This window comes from Phyllobates terribilis, unplaced genomic scaffold (assembly GCF_046119375.1).
Source record: "Phyllobates terribilis strain yellow unplaced genomic scaffold, ASM4611937v1 Scaffold_17__1_contigs__length_24005725, whole genome shotgun sequence".
Lineage (NCBI taxonomy): Eukaryota > Metazoa > Chordata > Amphibia > Anura > Dendrobatidae > Phyllobates > Phyllobates terribilis.
Window position 1 is genome coordinate 11914355 of NW_027362777.1, and position 26805 is coordinate 11941159.

The window sequence follows — 26805 nt, forward strand, 5'->3', positions numbered from 1 at the left end:
AAATGCACTCAATACTTGGTCAGGGCTCCTTTTGCATCAATTACTGCATCAATGCGGCGTGGCATGGAGGCGATCAGCCTGTGGCACTGCTGAGGTGTTATGGAAGCCCAGGTGGCTTTGATAGCAGCCTTCAGCTCGTCTGCTTTGTTGGGTTTGGTGTCTCTTATCTTCCTCTTGACAATACCCCATAGATTCTCTATAATAGATTCTCTATGGGGTTAAGGTCATTTGAGTTTGCTGACCAATTAAGCACAGTGATACTGTTGTGTGTAAACCAGGTATTGGTACTTTTGGCAGTGTGGACAGGTGCCAAGTCCTGCTGGAGAATGAAATTTCCATCTCCAAAAAGCTTCTCGGCAGAGGGAAGCATGAAGTGCTGTAAAATTTCCTGGTAGACGGCTGCGCTGACTTAGGTGTTGATAAAACACAGTGGACCTCCACCAGCAGATGACATGGCTCTCCAAGCCATCACTAATTGTGGAAACTTCACACTAGACCTCCAGCAGCTTGGATTGTGGCCTCTCCACTCTTCCTCCAGACTCTGGGACCTTGATTTCCAAAGGAAAATTGGAACTCTGGGACCTTGTGGATGGTGTCAATGACTGCCTTCTTGGCATTTGTCAAGTCAGCAGTCTTCCCCATGATTGTGGAGCCTACTGAAACAGACTATGTGACATTTTTAAACACTTAGGAAGCCGTTGCAGGTGTTTTTTGTTCATTATTCTAATTTACTGAGATAATAACTTTAGTGTTTTCATTGGCTGTAAGCCATAATCCTCTACATTAACAGAAATAAACACTAGAAATAGATCACTCTGTCTGTAATGACTCTATATAATATATGAGTTTCACTTTTTGTATTGAAGAACTGAAATAAATTAACTTTTTGATGATATTGTAATTTAGTGAGATGCACCTGCATATGATGACTGTTGCCCCCAGTGGAATATATGCGGTGTCTATTTTGGGATATTTTAGTATACTCATGATGATACTATAGACAGCCATTATACCTGGAATGGCCCCTTCCTTGCGTGCCTTGCTTTTTTTCGCTTACATGTCTAACAATCACATATGTGTTGTGTCCCTTCCCCCATCATCCTATTCTTCTATTGCTGAATAAATATGATAGATTTTATACTCCCTGGACTCCTTTGATGGTCTTTTACCCTGCGGGGTTTTCTTTCATATATGGACTCACTGTGTGGTGGTGATGGTAGAGGACATTGTGTAGCAGGATCATTTTGGCCTTGTATAGTAGTAATTTTGGGAATATTGGTCTTTGTATAGTGTATTTTAGATTAGTAACAGTGGTATACTGTAATTATATATGTATAAATCCTCTTTTAAGTGGCAGGGAGGTTATATGGGGAAACATGTACTTTGGGGCTGGGGTCCCTGATCTCTTAGGACCCCAGCAACGCTCCTGCACTCGGGAAAAGCAGGGTCTGGAGACCACTTTAATATGATCATTTTACGGATATGACGCCAAAGAAACTAATGAAGTGCTTTGCAAAGTGCCATAATTTTCACAATTCTGAAAATAAATTGTAAGTTTAGTTCCACTATAAGTGATGTTAATTCTGTTATGAGAGCTAACCTTCCGAGACAATTTATCACTGCGGTGTGTGAATTGTCACATTAAGCTTTGCTACATCTATACATAGTGAAGTTCAGGATCAAAATGCTGCAGGTCCCATCTCTGCTACAGAACGATCCCATGGAAATAAAGCTGATCATTTTATCAGATGGGATCATTAGAACTTACCTGGTTGGATCCTTTGTTTCTGGTGGTTTCTTTCCCAGGTCGTCATTAAGGCCCTTTACAATAAGCTCCAAAAACTCATCGGACTTTCTGAATCTTTCAAGCGTTTTCTCCATCACAGAAAGGACAGAAAGGAGGCGCTTATCCTGGCAGAGGAGAATCACAGATATATTGTTCTACATCTTCAGATGTTTGGATTTATCTACAGACTAATGATTAATCTCGCATGAAGAATGATAATATTATAACAGATCACAATTTTGGGGTAAAATTATTCAATTTTAAAAAAATATATATATATAGCAATTACATTATTCTGACAAGAGCAATTTTTTGTTTTTTTCCTCCCTTTTTCCCAAAAAATATAACTTTGTTTTTTCATTAACAGACGGAGGGCTTGTGTTTTGTGGGACTAGTTGTTCTTTGGAATGAGAACATTCAATTTAGCACATAAAGTATTGAAAAATGGGGGAAAAAATCAAAGTAAGGTTATTATTTTTGTTTTCGTTACAGCATTGACCCGACGTGTAATAGATTTATATGTAATGAAAGATTGTACTTATGTCAATGCAGCAGAAACAAATATTGTTTTACGCTTTTTCTTTTTTATAGTTGGCCAGAAAACCGCAGAACCTTAAGCAGAAAATGACATGAATGAGAACATCTGCCCGGCTTGTACCGGATCCGGGGGTGTTACGTACAAGGCGAAGCTCCCAGAATAAGGATTTGCTTCATTTTGGTGCAGAGTTTCTAGTAGTTTCTGGTTACTACTGTTACAGGCAGATGCCGTCTGCATAATACAGCCAGCACCGCCTCAACCCCTCCATGCATGTGGACCCCGGCACAAACACTCAGGTCCATCCTTTTATGCTAAGACATTAATAATTCTACAATTATCACACACAACTTATATACAGAAACCCCCCAACCGTCCCCGATCCAATGGGACTGTCCGGCTGTCGCTGGAGGTCGGGACCATGTCCTGACGAGCTGTGTTCTGTCAGGACAGTCTGTGTAGTACAAGAATGTCTCATGCCGAGCTGCTGTGATCGCTCCTGGAGAGGGGCAGCATCCGCTCCGCACACCTCGAACACACACGGCTCCGCTCCGTACGCCTCGTACACGCGCGGCACCGCTCCGTACACCTCGTACACACGCGGCTCCGCTCCGTACACCTCGTACACGCGCGGCTCCGCTCCGTACACCTCGCACACGCGCGGCTCCGCTCCGTACACCTCGCACACGCACGGCTCCGCTCCGCACACCTCGCACACACACGGCTCCGCTCCGCACACCTCGTACACGCCCGGCTCCGCTCCATACACCTCGTACACACGCAGCTCCGCTCCGCACGCCTCGTACACTCCCGGCTCCGCTCCGCAGGCCTCGTACACGCCCGGCTCCGCTTCGTACACACACGGCTCCGCTCCGTACACCTCATACACGCGCTGCTCCGCACGCCTCGTACACGCCCGGCTCCGCTCCGCACACCTCGTACACGCGCTGCTCCGCTCCGCACGCCTCGTACACACCAGGCTCCGCACGCCTCGTACACACGCGGCTCCGCTCCGCACGCCTCGTACACACGCGGCTCCGCTCCGCACGCCTCGTACACGCGGCTCCGCTCCGTACGCCTCGTACACGCGGCTCCGCTCCGTACGCCTCGTACACGCGCGGCTCCGCTCCGTACGCCTCGTACACGCGCGGCTCCGCTCCGTACGCCTCGTACACGCGCGGCTCCGCTCCGTACGCCTCGTACACGCGCGGCTCCGCTCCGTACGCCTCGTACACGCGCGGCTCCGCACGCCTCGTACACGCGCTGCTCCGCTCCGTACGCCTCGTACACACGCGGCTCCGCTCCGTACGCCTCGTACACCCGCGGCTCCGCTCCGTACACCTCGTACACACGCGGCTCCGCTCCGTACACCTCGTGCACACGCGGCTCCGCTTCGTACACCTCGTACACACGCGGCTCCGCTCCGTACACCTCGTGCACACGCGGCTCCGCTCCGTACACCTCGTACACACGCGGCTCTGCTCCGTACACCTCGTACACACGCGGCTCTGCTCCGTACACCTCGTGCACACGCGGCTCTGCTCCGTACGCCTCGTGCACACGCGGCTCTGCTCCGTACGCCTCGTACACACGCGGCTCTGCTCCGTACGCCTCGTACACACGCGGCTCTGCTCCGTACGCCTCGTACACACACGGCTCCGCTCCGTACGCCTCGTACACACGTCTCCGCTCCGCACGCCTCGTACACACGCGGCTCTGCTCCGTACGCCTCGTACACACGCGGCTCTGCTCCGTACGCCTCGTACACACGCGGCTCTGCTCCGTACGCCTCGTACACACGCGGCTCTGCTCCGTACGCCTCGTACACACGCGGCTCTGCTCCGTACGCCTCGTACACACGCGGCTCTGCTCCGTACGCCTCGTACACACGCGGCTCTGCTCCGTACGCCTCGTACACACGCGGCTCTGCTCCGTACGCCTCGTACACACGCGGCTCTGCTCCGTACGCCTCGTACACACGCGGCTCTGCTCCGTACGCCTCGTACACACGCGGCTCCGCTCCGTACGCCTCGTACACACGCGGCTCTGCTCCGTACGCCTCGTACACACACGGCTCTGCTCCGTACACACGCGGCTCTGCTCCGTACACCTCGTACACACGCGGCTCTGCTCCGTACACCTCGTACACACGCGGCTCTGCTCCGTACACCTCTTACACACGTGGCTCTGCTCCGTACACCTCGTACACGCGGCTCTGCTCCGTACACCTCGTACACACGCGGCTCTGTTCCGTACACCTCGTACACACGCGGCTCTGCTCCGTACACCTCGTACACACGCGGCTCTGCTCCGTACACCTCGTACACACGCGGCTCTGCTCCGTACGCCTCGTACACACGCGGCTCTGCTCCGTACGCCTCGTACACACGCGGCTCCGCTCCGTACGCCTCGTACACACGCGGCTCCGCTCCGTACGCCTCGTACACACGCGGCTCCGCTCCGTACGCCTCGTACACACGCGGCTCCGCTCCGTACGCCTCGTACACGCGCGGCTCCGCTCCGTACGCCTCGTACACGCGCGGCTCCGCTCCGTACGCCTCGTACACGCGCGGCTCCGCTCCGTACGCCTCGTACACGCGCGGCTCCGCTCCGTACGCCTCGTACACGCGCGGCTCCGCTCCGTACGCCTCGTACACGCGCGGCCCCGCTCCGTACGCCTCGTACACGCGCGGCTCCGCTCCGTACGCCTCGTACACGCGCGGCTCCGCTCCGTACACCTCGTACACACGCGGCTCCGCTCCGTACACCTCGTACACACGCGGCTCCGCTCCGTACACCTCGTACACACGCGGCTCCGCTCCGTACACCTCGTACACACGCGGCTCCGCTCCGTACACCTCGTACACACGCGGCTCCGCTCCGTACACCTCGTACACACGCGGCTCCGCTCCGTACACCTCGTACACACGCGGCTCCGCTCCGTACACCTCGTACACACGCGGCTCCGCTCCGTACACCTCGTACACACGCGGCTCTGCTCCGTACACCTCGTACACACGCGGCTCTGCTCCGTACACCTCGTACACACGCGGCTCCGCTCCGTACACCTCGTACACACGCGGCTCCGCTCCGTACACCTCGTACACACGCGGCTCCGCTCCGTACACCTCGTACACACGCGGCTCTGCTCCGTACACCTCGTACACACGCGGCTCTGCTCCGTACACCTCGTACACACGCGGCTCTGCTCCGTACACCTCGTACACACGCGGCTCCGCTCCGTACACCTCGTACACACGCGGCTCTGCTCCGTACACCTCGTACACACGCGGCTCTGCTCCGTACACCTCGTACACACGCGGCTCTGCTCCGTACACCTCGTACACACGCGGCTCCGCTCCGTACACCTCGTACACACGCGGCTCCGCTCCGTACACCTCGTACACACGCGGCTCTGCTCCGTACACCTCGTACACACACGGCTCGGCTCCGTACACCTCGTACACACACGGCTCTGCTACATCCACACTGTAAACCCCTCCTGACCCCACACATAAACTTCAGCTCATCCAGCACCATGACAACCAGCACAGCAGAGTCCTGCATCCACTGAGGCCCCTGATCATGTGACCCCTGACTCCTCCCCTCCTGTGACCTCATCACAGCTCCTGTGCGCACAGAGCAGCCGTATATGTGGTGGCGGCTCTGCAGGTGGAGGTATGTGGAGACCCCATTACTGGGCGCATTAACCCCTTCAGCACGGAGACTCTTTTGGGGTCTCTGTGTGGTGTGAACACTTGCACAGGTGTAGCTAGGTGTTCAGCTCCGGGGGGCGCAGTATCTGAGTGGTCCCTTACTGGTAACCCATGATCATACTATGCTGGTGCAGCCTATTACTGGAGATGACCGCGCTGTAACTGAAAGAAAAATCTCCACAAAGTCCCTCACTATTCCCGCCATACAGTGACATCTAGTGGTAGATACCGGTCCTGCAGGACATATAGACTATACAGCACAGTTACAGATAATCACAGCTGATGTTCTTTCTGATGGAGTCGTTCACTTTTCCATCTTTCTCAGAAAGACATTGTGACTTCTCCAGCCAGGACTCGTCTGCGGAGATTACAGCACAGACACATCTGACTCCTCACCACCGTCCCCATCTATTCCCAACCTGAACAATCTCCGCATCCTACTCGCCTCTCCCCCGCTCCCCTGCAGGGCATCGTCGTCTTCTGAAGACTGTAGCTGACTTCAGTGTCCAAGCAACGGGGGTGAACGACATCACTGCGATGCGCCCAGTCACATGCACGCCACCGTCACTGCTGGCCCTTGATTGGCCGGCAGCGTGTATTGTGGCACATGGACCTGGCAAGTTTGTGCTCTGTAATACCCTCCGGTGTCATTGTATTGAAGACACTGTGTCTGTGAATTCGCACACTCAATATCTTCAATAAAGCGGCGCTGTAATGCGGCATGCACATGCGCTGACTCTGGAAACAAATAGTGCAGGCTTCGGACAGAAGGACACAATCACCATTATATATATGTTACCAGTCTTGTATACACATGTATACAGCCGTTTCCTTTATTCATATGCACACACCAGTGCTACAAGCGTTTCTCACTAAATTAGAATATCATCAAAAAGTTAGTTTATTTCAGTTCTTCAATACAAAAAGTGAAACTCCTATATTATATAGAGTCATTACACACAGAGTGATCTATTATATAGAGTCATTACACACAGAGGGATCTATTATATAGAGTCATTACACACAGAGGGATCTATTATATAGAGTCATTACACGCAGAGGGATCTATTATATAGAGTCATTACACACAGAGGATCTATTATATAGAGTCATTACACACAGAGGGGTCTATTATATAGAGTCATTACACACAGAGGGGTCTATTATATAGAGTCATTACACACAGAGGGATCTATTATATAGAGTCATTACACACAGAGTGATCTATTATATAGAGTCATTACACACAGAGGGATCTATTATATAGAGTCATTACACACAGAGGGATCTATTATATAGAGTCATTACACACAGAGCGATCTATTATATAGAGTCATTACACACAGAGGGATCTATTATATAGAGTCATTACACACAGAGGGATCTATTATATAGAGTCATTACACACAGAGGGATCTATTATATAGAGTCATTACACACAGCGATCTATTATATAGAGTCATTACACACAGAGGGATCTATTATATAGAGTGATTACACACAGAGGGATCTATTATATAGAATCATTACACACAGGGATCTATTATATAGAGTGATTACACACAGAGGGATCTATTATATAGAGTCTTTACACACAGGGATCTATTATATAGAGTAATTAACACAGAGGGATCTATTATATAGAGTCATTACACACAGAGGGATCTATTATATAGAGTCATTACACACAGAGGGATCTATTATATAGAGTCATTACACACAGAGTGATCTATTATATAGAGTCATTACACACAGAGGGATCTATTATATAGAGTCATTACACAATGAGGGATCTATTATATAGAGTCATTACACACAGAGGGATCTATTATATAAAGTCATTACACACAGGGATCTATTATATAGAGTCATTACACACAGAGGGATCTATTATATAGAGTCATTACACACAGGGATCTATTATATAGAGTCATTACACACAGAGGGATCTATTATAGAGCCTCATTACACACAGAGGGATCTATTATATAGAGTCATTACACACAGAGGGATTTATTATATAGAGTTATTACACACAGAGTGATCTATTATATAGAGTCATTACACACAGAGGGATCTATTATATAGATTCATTACACACAGAGAGATCTATTATATAGAGTCATTACACACCGAGGGGTCTATTATATAGAGTCATTACACACAGAGGGATCTATTATATAGAGTCATTACACACAGAGGGATCTATTATATAGAGGCATTCCAGACAGAGAGATCTATTATATAGAGTCATTACACACAGAGGGATATATTATATAGAGTCATTACACACAGAGGGATCTATTATATAGAGTCATTACACACAGAGGGATCTATTATATAGAGTCATTACACACAGAGGGATCTATTATATAGAGTCATTACACACACAGGGATCTATTATATAAAGTCATTACACACAGGGATCTATTATATAGAGTCATTACACACAGAGGGATCTATTATATAGAGTCATTACACACAGGGATCTATTATAGAACCTCATTACACACAGAGGGATCTATTATATAGAGTCTTTACACACAGGGATCTATTATATAGAGTAATTAACACAGAGGGATCTATTATATAGAGTCATTACACACAGAGGGATCTATTATATAGAGTCATTACACACAGAGGGATCTATTATATAGAGTAATTAACACAGAGGGATCTATTATATAGAGTCATTACACACAGGGATCTATTATATAGAGTCATTACACACAGAGGGATCTATTATATAGAGTCATTACACACAGAGGGATCTATTATATAGAGTCATTACACACAGAGGGACTTATTATATAGAGTCATTACAGACAGAGAGATCTATTATACACTGTCTATTTGCATGGTAAATTACATAGCCAAACTAAATTGGGAGGCACTAATTTACTGCATATATATTTCCAAGTGACTTTATATTTGCATAATTTCTTAAAGGGGTCTAGTGATAAAATGTCTTTATTGTAAATTTTTATTTCCATCCACCAAAGAACTGGCTACAAACTCCCAATTTACTTTGGCTATGTAATTTACCATGCAAATAGACAGCGTGTCTGAAACTGTTAACACATCAGGATGACAATCTGAGTGTCAGATATTAAAAGTAAAACACCCCTGTAGTTTGTGTGCGAAATAGCCATAGTAATAATAATAAAAAAAAAATCTTATTCCTATCAGGATTTGAAATCTAACACTGCAGCTTTAGAGACTGGTGCCTTACTATTGCGCTATCCAGTCAAGTGATACTAACTGATACCTTTTCTTGTCTTATGAGATCAACCATGAAAATACTCAGGATGACTAAAAGTCATTATGATTCTGAAGTTTGAAGTAAGTCACACATCAGACTCACACATCAAAATTAAATATCATTTGAATTTGGCTTGCTTTCAGTCTGTGCATAAGTCCCAATGAGTTTTAGACAAGTGTGCACTGAAAATAATGTAACCAAATAGAACTCCTATATTTTTACAGCTGAGTTTATAGTTCAGTGGTTAGTGCACTGGCTTTGGGACACAGAATTTTGGGGTCAAGTCCCAACAGCGAACAGTTAATTTTTTTTTATTATTATTATTACAGTTGTCAAAGTCACTTGTCAGAATCACTCGTCAAAATCACTTGTCAGAATCACTCGTCAAAATCACTTGTCAGAATCACTCGTCAAAATCACTTGTCAGAATCACTCATCAAAATCACTTGTCAGAATCACTCGTCAAAATCACTTGTCAGAATCACTCATCAAAATCACTTGTCAGAATCACTCGTCAAAATCACTTGTCAGAATCATTTGTCAAAATCACTTGTCAGAATCACTCGTCAAAATCACTTGTCAGAATCACTCATCAAAATCACTTGTCAGAATCACTCATCAAAATCACTTGTCAGAATCACTCGTCAAAATCACTTGTCAGAATCATTTGTCAAAATCACTTGTCAGAATCACTCGTCAAAATCACTTGTCAGAATCACTCGTCAAAATCACTTGTCAGAATCACTCATCAAAATCACTTGTTAGAATCACTCGTCAAAATCACTTGTCAGAATCATTTGTCAAAATCACTTGTCAGAATCACTCGTCAAAATCACTTGTCAGAATCACTCGTCAAAATCACTTGTCAGAATCACTCGTTAAAATCACTTGTCAGAATCACTCATCAAAATCACTTGTCAGAATCACTCATCAAAATCACTTGTCATGTTGGAACGTTCAAGTACGTCCCATGCGCAGCTTCCGGGCTGATGAGTGCAAATTTGCCTCCAGTATTTGCTGATAACGTGCTGCATTCATCTTTCCTTCAACTTTTACCAAGTTTCCTGTGCCTTTGTAGCTCGCACAATCCCAAAACATAAGCGATCCACCTCCGTGCTTTACAGTAGGAATGGTGTTCCTTTCATCATAGGCCTTGTTGACCTCTATCTAAATGTAATGTTTATGGTTGTGGCCAAAAAGTTCAATTTTGGTCTCATCACTCCAAATTACCTTGTTCCAGAAGTTTTGAGGCTTGTCTCTGTGCTGTTTGGCGTATTGTAGGCGAGATGCTTTGTGGCATTTGCGCAGTAATGGCTTTCTTCTGGCGACCATGCACCCATTTTTCTTTAATTGCCTCCTTATTGTGCATCTTGAAACAGCCACCCCGCTAGTTTTCATAGAGTCATGAATTACAGCTGATGTTATTTGTGGGTTTTTCTTTGAATCCCAAACAATTTTCCTGGCAGTTGTGGCTGAAATATTTGTTGGTCTACCTGACCATGGTTTGGTTTTTACAGAGCCCCTTATTTTCCATTTGTTATTCATAGTTTGAATGCTGCTGACTGGCATTATCAATTCCTTGGCTATTTTTTTTTGTATCCCTTTCTTGTGTTATATAGTTCAACTACCTTTTCTCGTAGATCCGTTGACAATTCTTTTCACTCACAATCCAGAAACGTCAGTGGCTGGATGAAAGATGCAAGAGTCTGTCTGGATCCCAGAAACTCACTCAGCTTTTATGCACACACACTGATTACAAGCACACAGGTTACAGGTGAGGATGTTACCTTTAGTTGCCATTCAAACCCATTTGTGTCAAATTCTGTGCATGTTATCAGGCCAAAATCACCAGGGTATGTGAACTTTTGATCAGGGTTATTTGGATGTTTTGGGTTGTCATAAAGATTTAAATGAGACGCGAATTAGCGTTATGGAAGATGAGTCTATGAGAAACATATTCAGCTACAGACTCCAAGGAAGAAACTGCTTGTTGTCTGTGGTCTAAAATATATAGGTTTTATTACTAGATGTAAAGAAGAAAACTAGATACTGTAAAATAATATATCTCCTCATATGTTTCCCTTATTATCTCCAGTAATTGTATTATCACACAGGATTTTTATAATGTTACATCGTCTCATCTTCTTCTCATTCAGGTCTCTACAATATCGGACCCTCTCAGTGAATATCTTCTATATAAGAGAATTTTCCTGATTTACCCATCAAGGATGGATATGGACAGAGACAAGATGGCGGAGAGGATATTACACCTCACCCTAGAGATCCTCTTCCGGCTTACTGGAGAGGTGAGAGATTCTGATGACGTCACATTACATCATTCTTATCTATGGGAATAACAGATGGACAGAACTGGAGAGGTGAGTACTCTGGAAATGTCTGGAGTGAGATTTATTAATGTGTCTCTCCATTACCAGGATTATACAGTAGTGAAGAAGACCCCTAGTGAGCGCTGTCAGGCACCTGTGTCTGAGGGATGGGGAAGACCCCTGAGCACAATCACGGGGCCTCCACCTCACCCCCTGATACATGATGACATCAATGACCAGAAGATCCTAGAACTCACCTACAAGATGATTGAGCTGCTGACTGGAGAGGTGACACTGCTGGGAATGCTGGGACATTATACAGTAGTGCTATGGAGGGATCGGGGGGATGACGGTATCATTATATGTGTCAGGTTCCTATAAGGTGTCAGGATGTCGCCGTCTATTTCTCCATGGAGGAGTGGGAGTATTTAGAAGGACACAAAGATCTGTACAAGGACGTCATGATGGAGGTTCCCCAGCCCCTCACATCACCAGGTAATAGACAGGACTAAATACACACGGCCTATAATTATCTGTATGTAAAGAATGAATTCAGTCCCTGTATGTGTTTCCTCCAGATCGATCCAGTAAGAGGACAACACCAGAGAGATGTCCCCGTCCTTTTCTTCCACATGACTGTAAACAAGAAGATCCCAATGTTCCTCAGGATCATCAGGTAGATGGAGAGAAGGTGTCATGAGATCTCCCCTATGATGTGTAGACGGCTGTGAAGGTCTTGTGCTCAGTCTTGTTTTATCCACCAGTATTATATGTTTTATACTTGTGTAATGAGGACGGTGGAGATGGCAGGATTAGAGCTGATCATAGATGTGACTTCTTATCTGTTTGTGACTTTTACAATATTTGTTTCAGGGTGAAGATCTGACCCATATTAATACTACAGAGACATATGTAAGGGGTGATGAGCGGTGTAAAGAGGGGATTCCTACATATGACCACCCAGGTGAGTAGTAACCACTAAATGTAGAAAAGTCACAGATTCTTCTCAGTCACCGGCTGTGGCTGCTTTATAGGTCGTGTGATCACCATTTTTCCATTAAAGTACAACATTCTCTTCCACCGAAAACTGTTCAAATGACTTTGTGAATTATGAAAGCCCTTTTCTATAGAACTTACAACCTGGAGGATCCACCTCCCCCCTGGGATTAGGAGATGCTGACCTTTAACTGCCCAGATCTGTAAATCCATTCACTGCTCTGACAAATTATTATATATCTCCAAAACTTATATTTCCAAATTTCACAGACTAATCCAATTGGAGTAAATGGTAAAAATTAACTTTTATTTTTTCACGATTAAAACTAGAAATATAGTAGCAAAATGTAAAAATTATTGACTCAATGGTCCCAGAACTGAAAGTCAGCTAGGATATTAGTAGTAAAGAGTTTGTCACTCAAGATTATTGCAATATATATCAATTATGTTTGTTTAATCAGGATAATAGATCTTCCTACCGTTTCTATCTAACAGAACAATTTATTCAGGAGAACTGTGAATAAATTCACTGTGGTAAGCTTTAAAATTCATGAAGCCGACACATTGGCAGTTTCTCTTATCTTGTGCTTATAGCAGCAGTTATAGGATATTGAGAGATTCTCTTGCTTTATCCCTAATCTTTTCAGCAATCATATAGTACAATACACTGTCTCCTAGATAATGCCAATCATTAGAGCCTGTTAGCTGAACTTCTCATATTATAGCATTAGCGATGAGGATGAAGCTATCGTGATGGACGTCCATAGCTGCTGCTACTGTGGGGAAAATAAGTATTTGATACACTGCTGATTTTGCAAGTTTATCGTAGGTACACTTCACCTGTGAGAGACAGAATCTTAAAAAAAATCCAGAAAATCACATTGTATGATTTTTAAATAATTAAACTGTATTTTATTGCATTAAATAAGTATTTGATCACCTACTAACCAGCAAGAATTCTGTTCTCTCACAGACCTGTTAGTTTTTCTTTAAGAAGCCCTCCTACTCTGCACTCATTACCTGTATTAATTGCACCTGTTTGAACTCGTTACCTGTATAAAAGACACCTGTCCACACACTCAATCAATCAATCACACTCCAATCTCTCCCCCATGGCCAAGACCAAAGAGATGTCTAAGGACACCTGTAGACCTGCACAAGGCTGGGATTGGCTACAGGACAATAGGCAAGCAGCTTGGTGAGTAGTGATGAGCGAATTTATTCGAAATCCAATCTTACAACCTAAGGTTATGTGCCCTCAATGCAGAAGCGAAGCGGAAAATTTCCGCTTCATTTCTGCATCTCCTTGCCAGAAAAAACGCGTGCGGAATCTAACACTTGTTTTTGGCGCGTTTTTGACATGCGGAATTGCCATGCGTTTTTCTAATGCATTGAGTAGGCAATTCCGCATGCATAAACGCAAAAATAATGGAGATGCTGTGGATTTTCCCGCACATAAAATCCCCTGCGGAAAATTAAGCAGCATAGGCACAGAACATGCGGATTGTCATTGGGGACCATGGGGCACGTATTACCAAGCGTTTTTCAAGCGTTTCCACAGCAAAAACGCTTGAAAAACGCATTGTGGGCACGCAGCCTCAATTTGATACGAATATGGCACATTCGGATTCATGATCGGAAATGCAAGCAAAATTTCTTAAAATTGGAAAAAATCGGCAAAGTTCAGGGAATAAATGCGGGAACGTGATTGCGGGGCAACTACAGCGTTTTGAACAGTTTGGCTAGCATAGTGCTTGTTTATGATGAGCGGGGGGATGTGGCAGATGAGTGGGGTGATAGATCAGTGGTGCGCTTGTAATTTTTTTATTTATTTATTTTGTCCTGTAGCCGGTAACTTTAAGTCAGGAATGCGTGGCTAGCCAGTCAGAGCGCAGGAAGCATCCACAGTGTCCAGATACAAGGGCTTCTGCAATTCGCTGCTGAAATCACATTTCCTCTCGATATAAAAACCGGCCATGTTCCCTCAGCGCCATTTTATCCATGTTACTGAAGGACACAGACGCTGCTGAGTGTGCGCCCTTGTACTGAAAGATATTAGCTAGATACATGGGTTCTTGTTTGGAAGTCAGATAGTGTAACATAGTAACGTAGATTGGATAAAGACCTAGGTCCATCAAGTTCAACCTTTCTCCCCCAATTGTACTCCCCATACCAACACTACACTAACTTACTGGAACTAGGCCTCACAAATGGATTACCATTTTTATTATTACTGCACTATTACAATTACAAATAACCATAAATAATTTTTAATTAGTTTTATTTTTTGTATTACTGTTATTGTATTACTAAAATCCCTGTACCTAAATCTTTTGATCCAGAAGAAGGCAAAAAAACAAGGATACATTCAGCCAATTTGCATCATGGGGAAAAATTCCTTCTTGACCCCGAGAAAGGCGATCAGTACAGGAACCCTGGATCAAATGTACTACTATAGGTGTAACATTTTGTCTAATTTAACTCTAGGACACCATATTACCTGTAGCGAGGAAATCATCCAGCCCTTTTTTGAAAGCTGTTATAGTGTCGGCCATTACTACCTCCTGTAGTAGGGCATTCCACAGTCCGACTGCTCTGACTGTAAAGAACCCTTTACTGTTTAGGTGCCGGAATCGCCTTTCTTCCACCAGTAATGATTGCCCCCTGGTCCTTAGTCTTTGGAAGGAATAAGTCATGTGCTAGACCTTTGTACTGACCACACATATATTTATACATGTCAGTGAGATCCGTCGTTTTTCTAAGCTAAACAAGCTCAACTTTTCCAACCTCTCATCGTATGAGAAGCCTACATCCCTTGTAATAATCTAGTTGCCACCTTTGAACTGACTCTAACTTCTGAATATCCATTTTGAAATGTGAAGCCCAAAACTGGATTCCATATTCCAGATGTGGCCTCACCAGTGATTTATAAAGGGGTAACACGTTGGGATCGCAGGATTTTATTTCTCTTTTTATACACCCTAAAATGTTGTTTGCTTTTGTGGCAGCTGCTTGACATTGAGTACTTGTAACCAGAATACCCAAATCCTTCTCCTGTTCTGTAGTCCTGAGTATACTCCCATTTAATGTATATGTAGCCATAGGATTACTCCATCCTGTGTGCATTACACTACATTTATCTACATTAAACCTCATCTGCCAAGTGTTTGACCATTCAGTCATCTTATCCAGATCGTTCTGCAATATCGTAATGTCAAGATCAGATTTCAATATCCTACATAGTTTGATATCGTCAGCAAAAACTGACGTTTTACTCACAATCCCATCCCCCAGGTCATTAATAGAGGTTAAAGAGAATTGGTCCTAGCACAGATCCCTGCGGCACCCCACTGCTGACTATGTCCCATTTAGAGAATGTGCCATTTATGACAACCCTTTGTTTCCTATCATTTAGCCAATTCCTTACCCATCTAAGTCCTTTCTTCTGTAGCTTCAGTATAAGGCTGTTATGTGATACAGTATCGAATGCCTTTGCAAAGTCCAAAGTATTTCCTTAAACATGCCCCATTTACGTTTGGTATCTATCCCCAGTTACCATGACATGGTCCCAGTCTACACAGTTAAGCTCTTCCCTTAATTTGTTGAAATCAGCTTTCCTAAAGTTTCAGGTTTTTGCATTTCCTTTTTGAAATGTTTTATTGAATATTACATTGAAACTTATCATATTATGGTCGCTGTTTCCCAAATGCTCCCGGACCTCTAGATCTGAAATTGTATCTGGTCTATATGACAGCACCAGATCCAGCAGATTACCTCCCCTGGTTGGTTCATCTACCAGCTGAGAGAGGTCATTGTCCTGAACTGTGGATAAGAATTTGTAGCTTTTAGCACAACTGGAAGATTCTGTGTCCCATTGAAAATCTGGATAGTTAAAATCCCCCATAATAAGGACCCTATTATTATTTGCTGCATTTTTAATTTGTTCCATCATTTTGTCCTCTACCAGTTCAGCTATATTAGGAGGCTTGTAACAAACTCCTCTTAGCAGCTTTCCATTATGACCATCCCCATGTATATTTACCCAAACTGACTCTACATTGTCGCAGCTTCTCCCAATGTTATCATTGAACACGTTTTAAGTTGGATCTTACGAAAATACACATCCCTCCACCTTTTTTGTCTTTCCTATCCTTTCTAAATGTAATCCCTCCATGTTTGTCACCCAGTCATGGCTTCAGTCATGGCTTTTTCCAGCCAGGTTTCCGTAATACCTACCACATCATATTTCATGACCGACATAAGAGTCTCCAGTTCAGCCATTTTGTTTGCAAGACTTCTTGCATTTGCCAGCAGACATTTAATACAATTAGCACATTTGCTACTCCTACTCAGCTCCCTACATTCCTTGCATATCCTAGCCCCACCCTAGATGCTCTATTGCCCCTGCTGTCCCACTCTCTCTGTCTAGTCCAGGGGTCTCAAACACTGTTGCCCCTCCGGCTGCTTCTTGCGGCCCGCAGGCACATAGACCCCATAACGATCATGGCTCTCTCCAGCAGCCGCCGACATCAGCGCAGTAGTGCAGTGTATTGCCGCGCAGAGACCGGCCCTCTGCACAGCAATACCAGTATCAGCCGCCGGCCTATCAGAGGCCAGCAGCTGACATCTGCGCATGGCAGTGACGTCATACGCTACTGCGCTGGGACGCAGATGTCAGCTGCTGGCGTCTGATAGGCCGGCGGCTGATACTGGTATTGCTGTGCAGAGAGCCGGTCTCTGCGCGGCAATACACTGCATTACAGCGCTGATGTCGGCGGCTGCTGGAGAGAGCCGCGATCATTACGGGGTCTGTGCCTGCGGGCCACAGGTGCAGAAAGGACGCCGAGGGAACGGAGGACAGGTGAGAATCTTTTTTTTTTTTTCTCTGTCATGTGAAATACAGCACAGGGGACCTGTGCTCAGTATGGGGGGGGCACTGTGCGCAGTATGGGGGGACAGGGTCCCTGTGCGCAGTATGGGGGACAGAGACCCTGTGCGCAGTATGGGGGGACGGGGACCCTGAGCGCAGTATGGGGGGACGGGGACCCTGAGCGCAGTATGGGGGGACGGGGACCCTTAGTGCAGTATGGGGGGATGGGGACCCTTAGCGCAGTATGGGGGGATGGGGACCCTTAGCGCAGTATGGGGGACGGACGGACCCTGTGCGCAGTATGGGGGACGGACGGACCCTGTGCGCAGTATGGGGGACGGACGGACCCTGTGTGCAGTATGGGGGGGACCTGGATGGGGGACATGTCTGCAAGATAAGGACCAGGATGGGGGACCATGTCTGCAATATGGGGGACCATGTCTGCAATATGGGGGACCTGGATGGGAGGACCATGTCTGCAATATGGGGGACCATGTCTGCAATATGGGGGACCTGGATGGGAGGACCATGTCTGCAATATGGGGGACCATGTCTGCAATATGGGGGACCATGTCTGCAATATGGGGGACCTGGATGGGGGACCATGTCTGCAATATAGGGGATCTGGATGGGAGACCATGTCTGCAAGGGGACCTGGATGGGAGACCATGCCTGCTATATTGGGACCACCTCTGCAATATGGGGGACCTGGATGGGAGACCACGTCTGCAATATGGGGGACCTGGATGGGAGACCACGTCTGCAATATGGGGGACCTGGATGGGAGATCACGTCTGCAATATGGGGGACCTGGATGAGAGACCATGTCTGCAATATGGGGGACCTGGATGGGAGACCATGTCTGCAATATGGGGAACCTGGATGGGAGACCATGTCTGCAATATGGGGAACCTGGATGGGAGACCATGTCTGCAAGATGAGGACCAATTCAAAAGGTGTATAAAAAATAAAATGGTATCACTAAAAATGTCACTTTGTCATGCAAATAATGCGGACCCCCCAAATTAAATGTTTTTCCGTGTGCGGCCCATATGCCCAGCTGAGTTTGAGATCCCTGGTCTAGTCTATCTATCCCCTTATAAGCACGCATACCCTCCCTCCCCCCAGATCCTAGTTTAAAAGCTCCTCCATCCGTCTGACCATTTTCCCCCCAGCATAGCTGCTCCCTCCCCATTGAGATGCGGCCCTTCCCTACAGTAGAATAAATCCTACAAAACAGAAGGAGTTTCTCAGAGTTACCAAGAAAATAAATTCACAATATCTAAACACAAGATCAATAGACCAACAAAACAATATTCACTGGACAAAAAAGTCATATAAAAATATTTTTTATTTTATAGCAATTAATGTAATAAAAATTCAAAAGGGCACAAGCATAGACAAATTAAAAAACATACAACAATACAAATAAGATAAAAATGAAGCTCAAATGAGGGAATCAGGGGGTAACGCATACAGGGGAGTATGTATGATGTATTACTTATTAGCCATAATGGGATATAGTAAAGGGAATATGTATATAATTATATAAATATAAAGTGCAAGTGATATATATCTATCAGAATTAACATATACAGGATGTGCAGATATGTCACTAAAATATTTAGTAACTAATGAATGGTTAGTCTGATGATTACATATAGTTCATAGTCCCTTTAAGTATCCCCTTTTGAACATGATTATTTCATATGATTATATATAATTCATAGTCATTTTTAATCAAAACATCACCTCTTTTTGAAAATAACATGATTCCATTACATCCAGGAGTCAATTACATTAAATTTAATTCATTCAAAAAGGTCCTTTGTACAGGAATAAATATTGAGTAAAAACTAGGGCAAAAATCTAATTGTAAAAGAGATTATTACTGAAGTCAACCAGCATCCACCTGCTCCCTGTCACCGGACTGGTGAGAAGGTCGGCCTTGGTCTCCATGAACCCAAACCCTTCTTTCCTGCACCAATGTCTAAGCTACTTGTTTATCTCCCTAAGCTCCCGCTGTCTATCTAGTGACGCTCGTGACACCGACAGTATTTCTTGGAGGTCCTGGCCTTCAGCTTCTCTCCTAGTTCCCCGTAATCATTTTTAAGGACCTTCCACCTCCCTCTAACTTTGTCATTAGTACCAATGTGTACCATGACTGCTGAGTTTTGCCCAAACCCACCCAGCAATCTGTGTATCCGATCCGCTATATGTTGAACCCGAGCAACCAGCAGACAACACACTGTTCGGCATTCACGGTCTCGGCGGCAGATGACTCAGTCTGTCCGCCTATTTATAGAGTCTCCTACCACCATCTGTCTGGTCTTTGCTGCACTCCTATTACCCTCCTTCCTACAACAGTCATCTTCCTGGTTGCTAGGAGCGTCCTGCTTTAGTGATCCCAGTCCTGGGATAGCAATCCTAATATCAGCCAAACAGGCATATTTACTAGGTTGTGCCAGATCAGGACTGGGCTCCCTGGCACTTTTCCCCCTACCCCTTCTTGTAACATTTACCCAGCTACATACTTCTCTATTCTGGTCTTCCCCACCTCCACCCGCCTCCATATCACTGGCCCTAACCAGCACAATCTCAGTGAGCTCTAAACTCCTGTCCAGGTTTCCAATGCTCCTGAGTGTCGCTAGCTGCACGTTTAGATCCGGTATCTGGGCTTCCAAATATGTAACTCGTTGACATCGAGCGCAGACTTTTTCACCCTCAAACGGCTGTTCAAAGCATGCATACATCTCACAAGACACACACCTGGTAGCATTGCCCATGGAGCACATACTATATGGTGATAAACAATACAAGTAAAAGCAGAAAAACAAATAGAAGGTTAGTAAGGAAAACACCAAACTATGCTCTGGTGTTAAACTATGTACTTTACTGCCGCCTTTGTACTTAGCTGCAGCCTCTGGGACGCTCAATCCAGCCTCTTCACGCTCGGCAGCCTCGCTTTTTGTTTTTTGACTTGTAGTGCTTGCAATCAGCCCAGCACAGGATATGGATAATTTAAGTAGAAATGTTCAAAAATATAAAATTTAACCCTTTTTTATTCAAAAATAATAATTGGTTTTATTCTTGGCAGATGACTGTACCAGGAGATCAGAGGGACAGCTGACATCTTCAATTTTCAAATCGGATGATCTTGAGATCCCACAGGATACAATTGAAGTGAATGCCATTACTCCAGATTTACCATCATCCCTTCACAGCAAAGATCTGTCATCTGATCTTTTGAAACAGGTCCTGTCTTCTGATTCATTACCGACTACTAAGGAAAATCAAAGTCACAAAATAAGCATTAAAAAACGAACTGCTCCTAAAACAAAGAAGCCATTTTCACGTTCAAAATATGGAAATAGTTTTCCCCTCCAAAAGTCTTTTCTAAAACATCAACAATTTCACACAGCGGAGAATATATTTTCTTGTTCCAAGTGTGAGAAATGTTTTAAAGAGAAATCAGACCTTGTTAGTCACCAGAGAACTCACAAAGGGGAAAAGCCATTTTCATGTTCAGAATGTGGTAAATGTTTTGTTTGGAATTCATATCTTGTTACTCACCAGAGAACTCACACAGGGGAGAAGCCGTTTTCATGTTCCGAATGTGGGAAATGTTTTAACCAGAAAGCGCATCTTCTTGGCCATCAGAAAATTCACACAGGGGAGAAGAGTTTTTCATGTTCAGAATGTGGGAAATGCTTTGTAGATAAATCAAGTCTGATCAAACATCAGAGAATTCACACAGGGGAGAAGCCTTTTTCATGTTCAGAATGTGGGAAATGTTTTACAGAGAAACCAAGTCTTACCAGACATCAGAGAACTCACACAGGGGAGAAGCGTTTTTCATGTTCAGAATGTGGGAAATGTTTTACAGAGAAATTATGTCTTATTCAACATCAGAGAACTCACACTGGTGAGAAGCCTTTTTCATGCTCAGAATGTGGGAAATCTTTTACACAGAAATCAAGTTTTGTTAGGCACCAGAGAACTCACACAGGGTAAAAGTCTTTCTCCAGTTCAGAATGTGGAAAATGTTTTGTGAATAAATCTCTTCTTAGTCACCAGAGACGTCACACAGGGTAAAAACCATTTTTATTTTCTTAATTTGAGAAATTTTTTACTTGGGGAAACAATTCTTAATAAACTTCAGAGAAGTCACACAGGGGAGAATATTTTTTAATGTTCAGAATGTTGGAATGTTTTAACTGAAAATTGTATCTTCTTAAAGGGGTTGTCCACTACTACCACAACCCCTTGTCATTCCTCATGTTTGCCTTGATTAAATAAAAGCACTAATACTCAGATCCCGTGGCCTATAAGATACATTTTTAGCAAGAAACAAATCTTGCTAATAAGTGATTGGGTGTTATAGACTGGAGGCAGCTTCCTGTGACAGAGGAGAACGCTGAGACACTGCCCTTTCTGATCACTGAGAGAACTGCTCTCTCTCCTCTAGCCCCACACTTATGTAACAGATTGGTGCAGTGCAGGAAAGGAAGGAACCGGGACCATCAGAGGTTGCCTGTCCTGAGTGAGCAGCTGAAGGACCTTCCACCCGACTAGCTCAAGGATCTTTCAGATCATGTAACATTGTTTTACATATTTTCAAAAGTTGTCAGGTTTAGTTATGAAATGAGCCATTTCTTAATGATTTTGACTTTCTGAATTAAAATTTGACAGTGAGGGGGGCATGACTTGGAAGCTGAAGAAGATTGCCCCTTGACTGCAGTGCACTGGCAGCCCGTGCCCTTATTTAGCACTGTCCCATTACCCAGGTATGATAACCAGACTGCTCCAGCCATGATATGATTATTGACAAAGCCTTAGGGTCCCGTGCCCTAAACACCTTCCAGAGACTGCTCCACGGGATGTCCTAACCAGAATCCACTTCTTTCATGTTAAAGAGTACCTGCTCTTCTGCTCAAGAAGGAAAGGGTAACTCCCCAAAACCTTCAACCAAGTGAAGATTTTCTCTGATGTGTCCTCTACTAGCCTTCGCTTTTGCAGGAATCTGTCCCCATTACCTTTAGTCTCCGGGAGAACTCGATCATTTACAGATGGGGCTTCCCCTTATATCTCCTCATTAACCACAGCAATGCCTGGCACTCCATCACAACATACGAAGAGGGTAGAGACCTACTGAGACGAAGGGACCTCAACATCCCAGATCATCCTCAAGAGGAAAATTTGAACCCACGAGGCAGGGAGAATGACTGGCAAACCGTCCCTTCCAGAAAAAAGGAAAAGACGGCTGAGGTGACCTAGGCATGTATTTGGCCTATCTCGGCATCGACAAAATACTCTCCACTGAGATCCTGTTTTCTGCCTCTCAGGTTGAGTAGGTCACATAATTGACCTCTTATTTGTCTTCCTTGTCTTTAAGGTTGTTTTTTCTTTTTTGTTTAGTCTATCTGTGGTTTTAGTTAGTGTAACTGATATTCTTCTTTTTTTGTTAGTGTCTAAGTCTATCTCAGATGGTTCTTAACCCTTTACGACCTTGGATGTATCCATACGTTCAGGTCGGTAGGTACTGTGCGCGCATGATCGCCGCCGGGTGTCAACTAATTCTGACAGCTGACACCCGGCACTCAGTGACAAGAGCAGTGCCCACACCACTCCCAGTACTTTAACCCCTAAATGCTGCGATCAAGAAAAAGTGGATTAAAACGCCATTAAAAAGACGAATGTAAAGAAAAATGGTATCGCTGAAAACATCATCTTGTCTGGCAAAATAAGCCGTGATACAGCTCCCTTAGCCTAAAAATAAAAAAGTTACAGCTCTCAGGATAAAGTGATGCAAAAATAATTATTTTATCTATAAAATAGTTTGTATCATTGGGTAAAAGCGTCAAAGCAAAAAAAAAGATGGTATCATAAATGTGGTATCACTGTAATCGTACCGACCCGAAGAAAAAGCTGCCTTATTAATTTTACCACACTCTGAATGGCTTAAAAAAAACAACTCCTGAATTGCTGTTTTTCGTTCATTCTGCCACCCAAAAATCGGAATAGAAAGTGATCAAAAATGTCATGTGTACGAAAATGGTACCAATAAATACGTCAGTTTGTCCCGCAAAAAACAAGCCCTTACATTACTCTGCTAGCAGAAATATGGAAAAATTATAGTTCTCAAAATATGGCGATAAAAAAACTAGTTTTTACAATAAATAGCGTCTTTTAGTGTGTGACAGTACACTGCTGCTGCTGATTTGTTCATTCTGCCTCCCAAAGATCTCAGTAAGGCTCCGTACACATCTATCCTGCACTCTGTGCTGAGCACGCAGAGTTACACCCAGGGTTTCTGTGTAGATCTCTGAAATACGTGATTCAAACAGAACCCCATGCAGAAGATTCCCTACAATGAGGCAGAAGGAGGCACTGTGGACACCGTTCGGCCTGTGATCCGGCGGTGTCCGTCTTTTTAGGTGTGCATAAAAGCGAAGTCTGCCACAGTTTTGTGCACTTCTGAAAAAAAGGACACCACTGAACTGAGGCCAGACTGAGTTCAGAGTAACTCTGCTGCCTCCTTTTAGTTAATGGGTCCCTCTGGGTTTCATTTGAATCATGTCTCTCGGAGATTTACATGGAAACCCCAATATAAGGGCTCAGCGTAGAGCGCAGGATAAATGTGATCCCAAATGTTATGTAAAATGTTCCCAAAAAATGCTTCAAATCAATCCATAAAAAAGCGAGTCCCTACTCAGGTCCGTCATCTGTCAATGGAAATATAGGAGGCTTCCACGTTATTGGTAGTACAAAGGCTCTGGAAGAGCGCTATGGCTCCTCGCCCCCCCAAAGGAAATTCAGTAAATTCTGCGCTCCCAAATCCAAGTACTCACCTCCCTTCTGAGCCCCAGTGTGCCTAAACCACATTTAGCATCTATACAGTTATATGAATAAGTTTGGGCACCCCTATTAATCTTAAGCTTAATGTTTTATAAAAATTGGTGCTTTTGCAACAGCTATTTCAGTTTGATATATGTAATAACTGTTGGACACAGTAATGTTTCTGCCTTGAAATGAGGTTTATTGTACTAACAGAAAATGTGCAATCTGCATTCAAACAAAATTTGACAGGTGCATAAGTATGGGCACCTCACCAGAAAAGTGACATTAATATTTAGTAGATCCTCCTTTTGCAAAAATAACAGCCTCTAGTCGCTTCCTGCAGCTTTTAATGATTTCCTGGATCCTGGATGAAGGTATTTTTGACCATTCCTCTTTACAAAACAATTCCAGTTCAGTTAAGTTTGATGGTCGCCGAGCATGGACAGCCCTCTTCAAATGATCCCACAGATGTTTAATGATATTCAGGTCCGGGGACTGGGATGGCCATTCCAGAACATTGTAATTGTTCCTCTGCATGAATGCCTGAGTAGATTTGGAGCGGTGTTTTGGATCATTGTCTTGCTGAAAGATCCATCCCCTGCGTAACTTCAACTTTGTCACTGATTCTTGAACATTATTGTCAAGAATCTGCTGATACTGAGTGGAATCCATGCGTCCCTCAACTTTAACAAGATTCCCGGTGCCGGCATTGGCCACACAGCCCCAAAGCATGATGGAACCTCCACCAAATTTTACTGTGGGTAGCAAGTGTTTTTCTTGGAATGCTGTGTCTTTTTGCCGCCATGCATAACACCTTTTTGTATGACCAAACAACTCAATCTTGGTTTCATCAGTCAACAGGACCTTCTTCCAAAAAGAAATTGGCTTCTCCAAATGTGCTTTTGCATACCTCAGCCGACTCTGTTTGTGGCGTGCTTGCAGAAACGGCTTCTTTCGCATCACTCTCCCATACAGCTTCTCCTTGTGCAAAGTGCGTTGTATAGTTGACCGATGCACAGTGAAACCATCTGGAGCAAGTTGATGCTGCAGCTCTCTGGAGGTGGTCTGAGGATTGTCCTTGACTGATCTCACCATTCTTCTTTTCTGCCTTTCTGATGTTTTTCTTGGCCTGCCACTTCTGGCCTTAACAAGAACTATCCCTGTGTTCTTCCATTTCCTTACTATGTTCCTCACAGTGGAAACTGACAGGTTAAATCTCTGAGACAGCTTTTTGTATCCTTCCCCTGAACAACTATGTTGAATAATCTTTGTTTTCAGATCATTTGACAGAACCTATGATGCCACTCTTCAGAGGAGATTCAAACAGGAGAACAACTTGCAAGTGGCCACTTTAAGTAGCTTTTCTCATGATTGCATACACCTGGCTATGAAGTTCAAAGCTCAATGAGGTTACAAAACCAAAAAAAGTGCTTTAGTAAGTCAGTAAAAAGTAGGTAGGAGTATTTAAAACAAGAAAATGATAAGGGTGCCCATACTTATGCACCTGTCAAATTTTGTTTGAATGCAGATTGCACATTTTCTGTTAGTACAATAAACCTCATTTCAAGGCAGAAACATTACTGTGTCCAACAGTTATTACATATATCAAACTGAAATAGCTGTTGCAAAAACACCAATTTTTATAAAACATTAAGCTTAAGATTAATAGGGGTGCCCAAACTTTTTCATATAACTGTATGTTTGTCATTTCTGTAGTGATGACAACCCGCCTAATTTAAGGGTGCATGTCTCCAGAAGCACGAGCTGGGCACAATGTATGGGCGCTACACCGTACTGGGGAATACAATGGCAGTTTGCAGTTTTCATTCAGCAACATCCACTGCTGCTTGTTTCTGGAAAACACCCATTGAGTCAAAATCGTCACTACACCTGTAGATAAATTCCCAAAAGGGGTTATCATTTCCAAAATAGGGTAATTTGAGAGGGGATTCTGCTTTTCTAGCAGTAAGGGGCTCTGTATATGGAGTCCGCAAACTATTCTAGGAAAATCTGTGCTCCAGTAGGAAAATAGCGATCCGCCCCTCCCGAGTCTCGGTATGGCTAAGCAGTACTGTACAGCCACATATGGGGTATTTCTACATTCAGCAGAAATTGTGGGACAAATTTTGGTGCCATTTTTGCCATTTCCCCTTGTGAAAATGTAAAATCTGGGGCTAACACTAAATTTTGGTGGTAAAAATGTAATTTTTTTTTTTTCACTGCCCAATGGTATAAATTCTGTGACCCACCTGTGGTGTCAATTTGATCATTGCACCCCTAGAGGAATTCATTAATAAGTTTAGTTTGTAAAATGGGGTCTCTTATGGGGATGGGTCTGCTGTTCTGGCACTTCACCGGCTCTGCCAAAGTGACATGGTACCCTCAAACCAGTACAACAAAATCTGAACTTCAATATGGTGCTTCTTCCCTTCTGACCTTTGCACTGTACCTAAAAGGTACCATATTTTTTGGA

General features: G+C 44.3%; 2 protein-coding genes across 2 annotated transcripts in view; both read left to right on the forward strand.

Moving 5' to 3' along the window:
- Positions 1–5969: 5969 nt before the first annotated feature.
- Positions 5970–26805, forward strand: part of LOC141176088 (uncharacterized) — a 38315-nt gene continuing 17479 nt past the window's right edge. The window contains exon 1 of the mRNA XM_073660078.1: positions 5970–5999. The gene's annotated coding sequence lies outside the window, so the exon portion shown is untranslated. The remainder of the gene's footprint in view (positions 6000–26805) is intronic.
- Positions 6645–21738, forward strand: LOC141176192 (uncharacterized). Its single transcript, XM_073660185.1, has 4 exons — positions 6645–6657; positions 12205–12302; positions 12500–12590; positions 20590–21738. The coding sequence occupies exons 1-4, from the start codon at positions 6645–6647 to the stop codon at positions 21504–21506; spliced, it is 1119 nt and encodes a 372-aa protein (XP_073516286.1). The 3' UTR covers positions 21507–21738.